The sequence below is a fragment of the Lissotriton helveticus genome, chromosome 6 (assembly GCF_964261635.1).
Source record: "Lissotriton helveticus chromosome 6, aLisHel1.1, whole genome shotgun sequence".
Taxonomy (NCBI): Eukaryota; Metazoa; Chordata; class Amphibia; order Caudata; family Salamandridae; genus Lissotriton; species Lissotriton helveticus.
Window position 1 is genome coordinate 716,817,612 of NC_136067.1, and position 13,423 is coordinate 716,831,034.

Here is a 13,423-nt window from a genome sequence, read left to right on the forward strand (position 1 = left end):
GCCCTAATCTCCTCATCATACTGAGCCCATGCATAACCACTGCCTCTAATTTGTGCTTTCCTAATAACATTCATGTATTTAAAAATTGCCATGCACGCTCAGGGAACGTCTCGCAATACACGCTGGCATAAATCAAGAACGCTGCGGTCCAATTTTCGATAGTTAACAGCACCTTAGGCCGTTTAGCCAACTCATGCTTCTCTTCTTTCGACCCTTCCTTGAACCGCACTTCCATGTGCAATAATTTCAAAAGCTCAACATACTTCCCTTTCCATATGCATTCTTTCGTGGACAGCATCAAATGTGCACCTAGCGGTTTTGTCACTCCCATGTAAGGGAGCTTTTTAAACTTTAATTCCTTACTCTGCAGAGGCTCTTTAGCCGGCACCTCTGGTTCTGTATTTGTCCCACTCTCCACCTTGGCTCCTGGCGAGACCTCCATACCTGTCACCACACCTTGATCTCGCACATATTTACCTTTTTGGAGCTTACCACCCAGCTCCCCCATCATGTCGCCACCCCCTGTCCCCACTGACACCATTTTTGGGTTGGCCTGTGGGACAATTTTCTCACCTGGGTTTTACAAGGCTGCCCGACCAGGCGCCGCTTTCCATGCCATTTGTTCCACTTGGTCCACCGTCCGAGGATCCCTCACCGCGGGGCCGCGCTCTCTTCTGGCTTCCAAAGACACTGCCCTCCTGGGCTGCACCACCTCCGGTGCCTGCAAAAAACTAGAAGACACATGAGAAGGCACCCCCCCTCCTCATCGTCCCTCCACTCCCCTTCTTCGGGTTTGTCTTCATCATAATCCAAAACAACCTCCTCCTCTATCTGTAGAGGATCCTGTACAAAACCAACACTGCGAGCTTTAACAGAACCTACATTGGACACACCAGCCCCAAAGGCTCCTGATAATCCACTAGGCGGGGGAGCCGACTGTACCTGCCGGTACTCCCCCCTGCGTTGATTGTCGTGAGTGCTCCTATCCAGCGTTCCTCCTGACCACCGTGTCCTGCTTGACGTTGGGGCTAGCAAGGTCGCACGTGACCTTGTGCCGGCCGCGCCGGGATCCCCCGCTGGTACGGAATGTGCCGAGCAGGGCTCCACCCTCCCATCTCCTCGGTGCAGATGGGCCGCACCTCGCCCTACTGAGTCTGCCTTCCCGCGACGCTCCCTAACCTGCGGAGAAAGAATTTGGACTGGTGTGCTGGGAGCTCCCAAAAAACAAACTGGCCTACTGACCTGTCTAACCCACCCAGAACCCCCGGACAACATAACATCCTCCTGCCCCTCGTACTGCGAGCTCACCTTACTTAGCCGTGAGATAGTCGGAGGGGAGGGAGCTGGCTCCCCTTCCTCACCGCTCCATTCCAGCACCTTGTGTACCCCCGGCGTCAAAGGAGCCAGATGGTGTTCCTGCCCCCGCTCCCCTTCCGCAGACTCCAAGGGGCCCCACCTCCCCCCTCCCGACCTCCTCTAACCTCTGGGCCCTCTACATTTGGGCCCCCAGGAGGGGTACCAAAAGTACAATCCGAGAAACCCCCAGCCCCCACGCCCCTCACACCCTCCGACCAAGACGGGAAAACATCCCTTCCCAGTCCTGCCCCCCAGCTGCTGGCTCCAGATCTGCCTCTACCGTACCCCCATACCTCTCTTCCTCTGTCCAAACTCCCTGACCCTGCTCCCCGAACCAACCCAAGGGTTGTAACCCCTCCAACCCCCAACCTGTGCCCATTCCCCCTCCCCCACCGAGCTGCCCTCCCCTGCACCAATTGCACCCCTAGCCGAAGGAGAAAAAAGAAGGGGGCTGTATGCCTCTCTCCCTGCCCCCACCTGCAACCCCCCACCCAGCTCACGAACACTTCGCACAGAACCAATGGAGCCTGCATGAGAGGAATAATTTCAAAAAGGGGGTGGTGATGGACACCACCCCCTTTTGTACCGCTTTGGCCGCCATAAGTGTGGCAGGGTATGCTCAGACGTGAGTCCCTTGCTCACTTTGCCACTGGATTCAAGCAAGCCGGGCTGAAGACGGCTGTAATGCCAGAAACCGGTCCTCGGAAGCTTGTTTCCGGTCCAGGGAAGGCATGGCTTGGCAGTTCGGGCTGGACTGTTCCCATGAGGCACAGGGTCAGACTGATTTGCATATAGCCATGTCTGAACTGGGGTGGCAGAGTGGGCTAAAGAACGGTGATGGATCAAACCCAGATCTTTTGACTGGGTGTGAGTGTTTGATTGGTTCAGATGCTCCGTCCATCACCACCCCCTTTTGTACCGCTTTGGCCGCCATAAGTGTGGCAGGGTATGCTCAGACGTGAGTCCCTTGCTCACTTTGCCACTGGATTCAAGCAAGCCGGGCTGAAGACGGCTGTAATGCCAGAAACCGGTCCTCGGAAGCTTGTTTCCGGTCCAGGGAAGGCATGGCTTGGCAGTTCGGGCTGGACTGTTCCCATGAGGCACAGGGTCAGACTGATTTGCATATAGCCATGTCTGAACTGGGGTGGCAGAGTGGGCTAAAGAACGGTGATGGATCAAACCCAGATCTTTTGACTGGGTGTGAGTGTTTGATTGGTTCAGATGCTCCGTCCATCACCACCCCCTTTTGTACCTGCATGAGAGGAAGGCCCACTTCAGCAGCCCACTCCCCTTCACCTCTCCCCACTTTCTCTAACCATACTTAGTGCCTCTCATGAACAAAAGAACAAACTTCTCTTGCCCCTCTTCCGCTCCCCCCCCCCCAACATTGATACCCCACCCTCCACCAAAGCCACTGAAGGACTCCTATTACCCGCCCCCCCGGCCTCCACAAATGGTCCTGCCAAACTGCCACCAATGACGTGATCACCGTTCCCCAACTCGCCCCCCACTGAAGGGGCCAAATCCTGTGCTGCCGAGAGAGAGGAAGAGCGCCTCTTGCCCCCCCTTCCTCCCACGCACTTAACCTTCTGCGCGGGGGCCGACGCGCCACGCTGCCCCGACACCACCACGGAAGCTGCCTCTACAACAAACGACCCGACTCCGCTCCCCGCCACACCACCTCTCCCGCCCCCCAGACGGCCCACACTCACCTCCTCAGAGCTGCTCTCCACAGCGGACAGCACACGCTTCACCGGGGCCGCCTTCCTGGATCGCTGGCACCTCCGCTCCACTACTGGGGTCATTTATGGACGCTTGGGCGACGTGCAGGCAGCAACAGCTGCCGCAACGCCCCAGCCGCGTCATCTATCACCATATTCAGACGACCTGCCTCGCTCAGAAGCCGGAGAGCCTCGAGCACTCGCACGTCTTCCGCTGCCATAACTCTGCAATTATAGGACAAAAGGAAAATACAAACCACTACACGCTAACCGCACTGAATTTTTTTTCTATCTAAAGCTCCCAGCTACCAGGTCACCAAAGACAAAATGGTGGCTGGGAGCAGTAGCCCAACGTATTTAAACGTTGGGCTACAATTGGGCTGCAAAAAGAAAGCCCAAAACAAAATGCCCGCTATGCTCCGCCTGACCCCGCCCCTCCCAAACAGCCCGGGGGGGGGGGGAGTCCCTGCGGTCGCCCACCCTCCAAGCCCCCCTTCCCACCCCAGTCGCGCTGCGACCTCGCCAGACCCACGGTGCCAACAAATCCCCGCTCCCCCAGCAAGACTTCACCAAGGGGGGGCCAGTGCGAGGCTAGTTGAGGACCACGTATTCTGCAGTGCATGGCGGAGCAGCCCCAGCCCACCCCGCACCAACCCAACTCGCCCGACCGCCCCATAGGCCATAGCCAGCTCTCCCCATCTGACAAATTCCCTTCCTCGGACGGCCCCCTCCCTCCTCTAACCCAGTGACCAAACCAAACGCTGCCTCTTCCCTAGGCGCCCAAGCCAGTGCCCCCCCCATGCTCCCGCTTGCACGCCCCTTCTCCCTCCAACCCAGTCGTGATGGACCTCGCCAGACCCACTGCGTTCACATTTCTTAAGCTGGTGAGACAACAAACTAGGTAATCAGGAACGTAATGTGAATCCGCAGCAGTGGTGGAAGGTGAAAGAGGACTCCAGTGCTGGTTATTGTTAGCAGGTCAAGCAGCGATGCACCTTTTGGGTAACACAAGTAATAATAACTTTCTTTAGTTTTGTGATTTAAAGGTGCTGGCACCACACCTCACTGACCCCCTCAGTGCACAATACCTCCTTACTCCCCCCTCAACGCACAATACCTCCTCACTGCCCCCTCAGTGCACAATACCTGCTCACTGAACCCTCAACGCACAATACCTCCTCACTGCCCCCCTCAACGCACAATACTTCCTCACTGACCCTCTCAGTGCAAATGCCTCCTTACTGTCCCTCTCAGTGCACAATACATTCTCGCATTTGCAAGATTAAACTATTGGCATTGTAAATAACAATGCCATTTATGTATCTGTTTTCAAAACCAACACATAAATAAAAATGTTGTCATTTACAATGCCAATAGCTATAACTTTTGCAAAGACGAGACCGTTGGATTGTAAATGCTTGTTTTTTCCAGCTGCCATTAATGATTGTTTGAGTTCACATTAGTCCGGTGTTGTCATTATAGATCAAAATGCACAGTTTGCAATGCCTTATTGATAATGTTTGGCAGCTGGGTAGCATGATTTCCCTTCCCTGCTTTAGGTCCTAATTATTGCTTCTCCGTATTGTGCACTGAATGTGAATCATGGCTCCCAGGGATCAGATACTTAAAGTCTGGAAACATCCCAAGTGTGCGAATAATGAAGATTTCTGAATTATTTCCTTATTATACAAACTCTACTTTACCAGGCGTTAGTCAGGGAAAAATCATAACTTATCTGTAGAATGCTAAACATTTATTATAATTTTTTCAGTACTGACTGCGGTGTTGTAGTCGGTGCTAGACTAACCAAGATCCCTAGTAACTTGTTATTGTGATTGTTTTTCTTTCTTTCTTCGTATAACACAGCCCAAAATGAATGATAAGAAAGGAACTGTTATTAAGACTGCTGCAAAAGGGGGCAATGTTTAATTTTTGGGGTCTATTTTGTATTTATCTTATTAGTATGTCCATGTGGTTGTCATTTAGTCTGCCTGATTTCCCCAGTGGTTCTCAGAACACACTGGACATTAATATATATTATTATTGTTGTTTTAAAGGGTTAACATGCCAACATGTAGGCCAGGCAGTGGACATAAATCAAGTCAAGAGGTCATTGGGGCAGAATGTTTGGTCCATCTGCTGGGACTGTTTGAAGGAGAGAAGAACAAGTGATGGAGAACCAGTGGTTCCCACTGATGTTTGGTTGTGTCTCAAATGTGGCCACCAGGTAGGTGAATGTTAACAACTTTACACAGGAAATCCTAATTTTTTATGTTTTTCTTAATTGCTAAACAACATTTCTTTCTTTTTGTCCATTCAGCACTGGGGGCATGGTCTAGTATGCTGCTTCTAGACCCTGCCCCTTTTAAAGGTTTTGGTTTCAACATTCTTAGTGCTGATTGTGTACGTGTAATGCACTGGGCAGAAATTCTTAACATTTCATTAGATTTCCAATTGCATCTTAATGGCTACTGTTTAAATTGAAGAGCTGGTTGTTTTTTCCCCTACCATATTTTCATCTCTGCAACTCCGGTGTAATATTACTAGTAATATTTCAGAAGAGCTCCCGTGTTTGCTGCAAAGAGAAAGTTTGCCTTGAATGCTCTCATAGTATCATATCAAGTGTAGTACTTTAAAGCAGGCACCATCAACAATCCTAGTTTCAACATTCTCTGTGATACATTTGAGATTTCTGAACAAATGTTTTTTAAAATATACATGCTCCTTTCGCTAGGAAACTACTTTCCAAACTTCTTCTCCCCCCACAGGAAGTCAGACAGGAATTTGAGTGATACTAGTTTCTAACTAAAGAGCTCGGAGTTTTTTTCTTGTGGAACTCAAAGTCCCCTAGAAATAACACTGCACCCGTAGAGGAGAGGCCCAGTTTGAAGACATTTGCTCTAGTTTTTCTGGCAAGTGTGCATTATGTCCCTCAGGAATAAGCACCCCATGTGGTGCAGCATACTGAAGATTTACAGTACACATCCTCTACACACACATATTTATAAATATGTAGGTGTGTGCGTGTGTGTGTATGTGTGTGTATGTGTGTGTGTGTATATATATATATATATCTATACACACACACACACACATAGGTTAAGTGAGCAAGGACACAGCCTCGTGTCCGAAACGCGTCTGAGGCATGCACCGTAAAATCTGATACCGGCATATTCAGAGTCCGTGTTTCTGTTCTGTGCGACGAGGCACTGGGGAAGCTTGGAATATATATATATATATATATATATATATATATATATATATATATATATATATATCTATATATATCTCCAATAATAGCGCAGGTACCCATTTGGGGAGAAGCCACACACGAAATGGATGCAAAAACTCCTTTATTTCAACAGCTTGCTAGCCGGCTTCCAGCACCAGCATGATTCACTCGCAGAACCATTGTTGACACCTACCAAGGACAACAAGTACACGGAGGCTATGGGACTCGGCAGGGGAGAACCATGGCCACTCCTTCAGCAACTGAGAAGCAGGGCTGGCGGACGGCGCTAGTGTCCTTTGCAATCCACTGTGATTTTATTTTTCACCGATGCAAGCTGGAATGCCTCACTTGAATGTTTATGGACTACAGATCCCAGAAATGCCTCTGTGACCTAACACGCCTAGGGGGCGGGGACTGAATACTTAAGAGGCACACCCAAGCCATCGATGAACTTTTGCCACTGATGAAGAGAGCGTGGTCTCTCGTAAAGCGTATGGCAGCCTTTGAGTGAATCATGCTGGTGCTGGAAGCCGGCTAGCAAGCTGTTGAAATAAAGGAGTTTTTGCATCCATTTCGTGTGTGGCTTCTCCCCAAATGGGTACCTGCGCTATTGTTGGATGTTGTAACGGCCGTCCCGGTCGTGGGGATGAAGCCCGCTGTTCGCAGAACCATTGTTGACACCTACCAAGGACAACAAGTACACGGAGGCTATGGGACTCGGCAGGGGAGAACCATGGCCACTCCTTCAGCAACTGAGAAGCAGGGCTGGCGGACGGCGCTAGTGTCCTTTGCAATCCACTGTGATTTTATTTTTCACCGATGCAAGCTGGAATGCCTCACTTGAATGTTTATGGACTACAGATCCCAGAAATGCCTCTGTGACCTAACACGCCTAGGGGGCGGGGACTGAATACTTAAGAGGCACACCCAAGCCATCGATGAACTTTTGCCACTGATGAAGAGAGCGTGGTCTCTCGTAACGCGTATGGCAGCCTTTGAGTGAATCATGCTGGTGCTGGAAGCCGGCTAGCAAGCTGTTGAAATAAAGGAGTTTTTGCATCCATTTCGTGTGTGGCTTCTCCCCAAATGGGTACCTGCGCTATTGTTGGATGTTGTAACGGCCGTCCCGGTCGTGGGGATGAAGCCCGCTGTTCGCAGAACCATTGTTGACACCTACCAAGGACAACAAGTACACGGAGGCTATGGGACTCGGCAGGGGAGAACCATGGCCACTCCTTCAGCAACTGAGAAGCAGGGCTGGCGGACGGCGCTAGTGTCCTTTGTAATCCACTGTGATTTTATTTTTCACCGATGCAAGCTGGAATGCCTCACTTGAATGTTTATGGACTACAGATCCCAGAAATGCCTCTGTGACCTAACACGCCTAGGGGGCGGGGACTGAATACTTAAGAGGCACACCCAAGCCATCGATGAACTTTTGCCACTGATGAAGAGAGCGTGGTCTCTCGTAACGCGTATGGCAGCCTTTGAGTGAATCATGCTGGTGCTGGAAGCCGGCTAGCAAGCTGTTGAAATAAAGGAGTTTTTGCATCCATTTCGTGTGTGGCTTCTCCCCAAATGGGTACCTGCGCTATTGTTGGATATATATATATATATATATATATATATATATATATATATATATATATATATATATATATATATATATATACACCCATTTACAAAATCAAGTACACACAACATGCCCTGCAATTCCTTCCAACCTAAAAATACCCCGATTCAATCAGAATTCATTTATCCTTTTTGTGGGGGTTACACCGATATTTTTACCTTCTGTTGCTGAACCTATATTTGTGGGCATTAAAACACTGTGTACTTTTCCCATGCTAACCAGTGGTAAAGTGCTAGTGCTCTCTCCCTAAAGCATGCTACAATTGGCATCTACCTAATTGTTACATTTAATTTACTTGTAAATCCCTAGCATATTAGGAAAATTACTAACATTATTACATTCAAAAAGGAAGCTAAGAGCTTCCTAATGAATAAGTTCCTTACATAGTCAAGTACGGACTTCAACGCCACCGCATCGGAAAGGGCCCACACGGAGCATCGAATGGAAACTAGAAACAATGTCCAGTAAGCAGTAACGACCTAGAGGCTAGAGCACAGAGAGAACTAGAAGAAGATCGCACAATCAAAGCCAAGACAGTATGGTCTATACAGGAACTTAGCATTCAATTTAATAGGATATTGAAGAAAAGTTATAACATTTATGTCAACTTGGGGACAGACGCAGGTTGAAAATTTAGCATTATGTTAACCCGGTGTTAGTACTAACCGAATCTACCTCATATCAGTACGATACGCCTATTACTTAAAGTATAACTAACCTACCTCAGTCCAGTAGGGCAATGCTATGTGAATTGTAGCAGTAGGTTACACCTAATATATGGAACTATAACGGGGGCGTGGCCTGGAGCCGAAGATGGTGGACGTGTAGTTCCTGAGCTCTGTCCATAGCCCGAAAACACTAGCAATTTATCCTACAACCCCAGACAGCAACCCACCTGATTTCCACACCGGAAGCCCCCGGGGGGGTACTGGAAGCAGCGGAGCGGTGCCTATCCACTCGGTCCGCAGCATACGAGCGCTGCGACACCGGACCTTGCAGCGGCCTTTGAGATGAAGCGAAGCCCCGGGCTCAATTAGGTGACCTGCCCGGCCTGCACTGCACCATCAGCGCGGTCCGATCGGGGCCCCGGCGGAAGTGTTTGTGGACTCCTGCGGAGGCACCGGAGCAAGTAAAGACACCCTCGCATACCCGTGGCCCTGCTAACTGCCTTTCGGCACTGCGCCCGGTCCAGCTGCCCTGCTGTGAGGTCCGCGAGACACGCGGGAACATTCCCGGATCGGCTTGCCTGCTCCCCCTTCTGCACTGCGGCGTCTACCCTCGGCAGCACTGTTTCTGGACTGCAGGTAAAGCGCTACCGCTTATCAGCCATCGGATCAGGGAGCCCGACTCCACCCGGTCTTCTCTGAGTACGTCGGATCTGGGGTGCGCTCTCTCTCGCCAGCGCCATTTTGCCAGCACGCCCGGGCAGTGCATCGCCCTCAGGTCCGGGACTGTGGCGCCTTGCATATGAGATGGGGCCTTTGATCGAGGTGTTGCTTCCCTGAGACCAGACGCTTCGAAGTGGGGGACGTACCCCCGAGAGTCCGGAGTGCTGACACCGGCCCGCTGCGCAGGATTACGAAGCGTGCATTGCTGCCTGGCCATATAATCCCAGCACAGGCGCTCCTGATCAGGATTCCGCGTCCCGACTGACAAAACCTGGGATCACACGGTCTCTATTAATCTGCCCTCTGGAGGCGGGGCTCACATCTGCCCGCTGGGCCCCGGTGGACATACGGGATCCCCGACTGCAGCGCAGCGCGCATAGACCCTACATAATCTCTGCCCGCCTTGACCACTACACCCTGTACCCCCGGTGGTCGTGGTACTACGTTCTGGTTGGACACTGGAGTAGGCAGCGGCGCCCGAAGTTGCCAGTTACAGCGCCATCCTGCACACGAGATCCATGGGCAAGCCCAGGGGCAGGACACATGATAAGGGAGCCGTACTGGACATGCAGTCCACGGGCTCTGAGGACCCCCTGGCCTCCTCAAATGTGGACATCATCCCTCCGACCGGTAGGGGCTCCCAAGACGCAAAGTTGGACCTCATCCTAAATGAAATACGAGCAACGCGCGAAGCCCTGGAATCACGAATAGACAACATGGCGACGGGACTGTCACTATTGAAGGCTGACCATAACAAGCTGGCAGAGCGTGTAGCGGAACAGAAGATCACACTGAATGACCTTGTGCCACAACAGACGGAACATTCCACGAAGTTGGAGGGTGTGGAGAAGCAGCTTAAACAACTGTGGGATAGAGTGGACGATGCCGAAGGACGGGCCCGCCGCAATAACGTCCGCATCCTAGGCATACCGGAGAGAAGCGAGGGGAGGAACCCTACCCAGTTTGTGGAGGACTGGCTGCGGCAGTTGGTGGGCCGGGAGGACCTCACTGCCCTCTATAGTGTGGAGAGGGCACATAGGATGCCGCCGCGGCCCCCCAAACCCGGAGCACCTCCTCGTCCGCTGATCGCACGCCTCCTTCACTACAAGGATCGTGACACTGTCCTGCGGGCAGCCAGGGAGAAGGCGCCGATACGTTTTGAAGACAGGAACATCTCAGTCTACCCTGATTTCACCCCTACTGTGCAGCGTGCCAGGTCCACCTTCATGAGTGTGAAACGCAAACTCAGGGACAAAAACATGAAATATGCACTCCTGTTCCCTGCACGGCTCAAAATTCTACACGACAACAGATCCCACTTCTTTGATTCGCCAGAAGAGGCAGAAGAATGGATGGAAGTCACCCTACCACCGCCAACCGCACAGGACCCGTTTGAAGATCGACATGGCGGAAGCCGCGGGCACCCTCCGGATCACCAGGACAACGACCCCGGCCCGGGACAACACTCTTCACATGGTGCATCACCGCGGCCGCACCCTTCTAGTGCCCGCACAGACGGGCAACCGTCTTCATCACAGCGACAACGGCTAACGGAGGGGGCACTGGCCGCACATGATGCGGAAATGACCGAAGACAGGCACACCATCACCACTGACACCCACACGGAGGTGTCTGATTCGGCTGACAGCTTGCAGCTCTTCCCGAAGGTCACAGCCCAGATGGCGGAGGAGTTCTGAACTGCTGCAAGTATGCTCCCCTCCGGGCGGTAACGTATGAATGTTCCCCCCCTCTTATATAGTATGTGGTGGGTTGCATCGTGGGGCCTATTCATTGGTGGGCTATTGAACTAATGCAGACCGTTAAGAGACAATTGACAGAGGCCTGTCACCCCCGGAATGCACACAAACTTAACTGACTTGTGCCCACGTTGGGCACCATGGTTTGGATCCCGGGCACGTTTGCCTGGGGACCCTTCTGTTCAGGGAATTTGGGGTTACAAGACACTCTCATCCTTTCGTGGAATCGAACTATCATGGGTACCTGGGTTTTTTACCTGGCTGCATTACATAGATGGAAATGGGGCCGCTTAATAAATACCAAATGTGCACTTGGAACGTGCGTGGCATGGGGGCGGTTCATAAACGCCATAGGATATTAGCTCAGCTTAATCGCAGGGGGACACAGATTGCTTGCCTACAAGAGACACATTTGAATGCTGCTGAGAATATGAAACTCCGTAAGAAATGGAGGGGGCAGCTCTTTGCTACCTCCTATTCTGCGTTCTCCAGAGGGGCGGCGATCTGGTTCCGCGGCTCGGTTCCCTTCCAGATGCTGGAGCAAAGGATCGATAATGAGGGACGATATGTATTTGTGCGGGGGCTGTTGGACGGGGATGCTATTGTATTTGGGTGTGTGTACTCGCCAAACTCGAATCAGTCGGAGTTTTTGTTGACAGTGAACGGGGTACTTGCAGATTGGGCGGATCATTGCTTGTTGATTGGAGGGGATTTTAATGCTGTACTTGATGTTGCTTTGGATAGGTCACATCCCCCTTTGCAGACAGCTGAGAGTAAGAAACAAGCGGAGGCTCTTGCGAGATGGTCTGTGGGCTGGGACCTGGCAGACGTGTGGCGTAGCGCACATCCACGAGACAGGGAATATACCTTTTTTTCACCGCCCCACCAGCTCCACACCAGAATCGACCACATTTTCTGTTCCCGTTCCCTAGCAGCGTCCATAGTCCAGACACAACACATGGGGAAAACTCTGTCTGATCACAGCCCTGTAGAACTCATCTGGCAGTGGGGTAGACGTCTGACCCCCATTCCAACTTGGAGACTGTCTCCAGATCTCCTTGAAGACTCTGTATTCCGGGCCTCCCTGTCTGACACTATAGTTACCTACTTCTCTACAAATACTAGCACAGCCAGCTCCCGGCTCGTAGAGTGGGATGCCTTTAAAGTCTGCCTGAGGGGGGCGGCAATGGCCGCTGGGATGGGTAGGAAACGTGAGGTGATTGCTCAATTGAAGGAAGTGGAGAACTCACTTGCGCCCTTAGAGAATGAGGCAGCCGGCACCAATGCACCCTTCACACCATTGCAGGAGGCTCACATTAGACACGCGGAACTACTGGAAGACCTGAGGCTCCTAGACTACAAAGAATACACGAACAGGCAACACACACAGGCGGATAGGGCCGGCCCCCTACTGGCCCGCCTACTACGTGACTCCCCAATTCACCATCCCATCCTGACTGTTCTGGATCAGGAGGGCAACCCAACTAACACCCAACTCGGGATTAACACGGCGTTCAGGGACTACTACACAACTCTGTACAGCCCCCCGCAGCCCCTATCCGAAGATGCATTCGAGACCTTCATGAGGGACCTGACTCTACCTCAACTCACTGAGAGTCAGGCCAAAGATCTAAAGCGCACCATTACGATAGCTGAAATTAGGCAGGCGATCAGAGCTCTCCCAAAGGGCAAAACCCCTGGTACGGATGGCCTACCGGCCGACTTTTATGCGACATTCATAGACCTACTGGCACCGCGGTTGCACATTATTTATATTGAGGCCCTACGGACGTCGTCCCTTCCACAGTCATCAATGCAGGCATTGATCACATCCCTATTAAAGCCAGCCAAGGAGGGGCTGCAAATGGCAGATTATAGACCACTCTCCCTTCTCAATACTGACTCCAAGATATTGAGCAAGGTACTGGCAGCGAGGCTCGTGCAATACGTACCGCACCTGATCCACCCGGATCAATGTGGTTTTATTCCGGGTCGTAACACGGCCATGAACCTTAGGCGTTTAGCGCAACTAATGCTCGGACACGGAAGGGACGTGCCCTCCGAGGGCTGCATATCACTGGACTTGAAACAAGCGTTTGACTCCCTTAGGTGGGACTTTATGTTCGCCACCCTGTCCAAATTTGGGATACCATCTGACTTTCTTAACTGGGTCAGATTGCTGTACACCGTCCCTACGGCTAGAGTGCGCACCTCTGGACTTATATCGGCTCCTATAGCCATAGCGAGGGGAACCAGGCAGGGCTGCCCACTATCCCCCCTCCTTTTTGTCCTTGCCCTTGAGCCTATGCTCTGTCTGCTTCGGTCGATGGCTCCCC

The 13,423-nt window shown here is 51.8% G+C and overlaps 1 protein-coding gene across 4 annotated transcripts in view; it reads left to right on the forward strand.

Moving 5' to 3' along the window:
• The window catches only part of USP45 (ubiquitin specific peptidase 45), a 1,947,146-nt gene that overhangs the window by 73,820 nt on the left and 1,859,903 nt on the right, over positions 1–13,423 (forward strand). For all 4 annotated transcript variants that reach the window (XM_078648210.1, XM_078648209.1, XM_078648212.1 and 1 more), the window contains one exon: positions 5,135–5,304. In XM_078648210.1, coding sequence (XP_078504336.1) covers positions 5,135–5,304 — 170 coding nt within the window. The remainder of the gene's footprint in view (positions 1–5,134; positions 5,305–13,423) is intronic.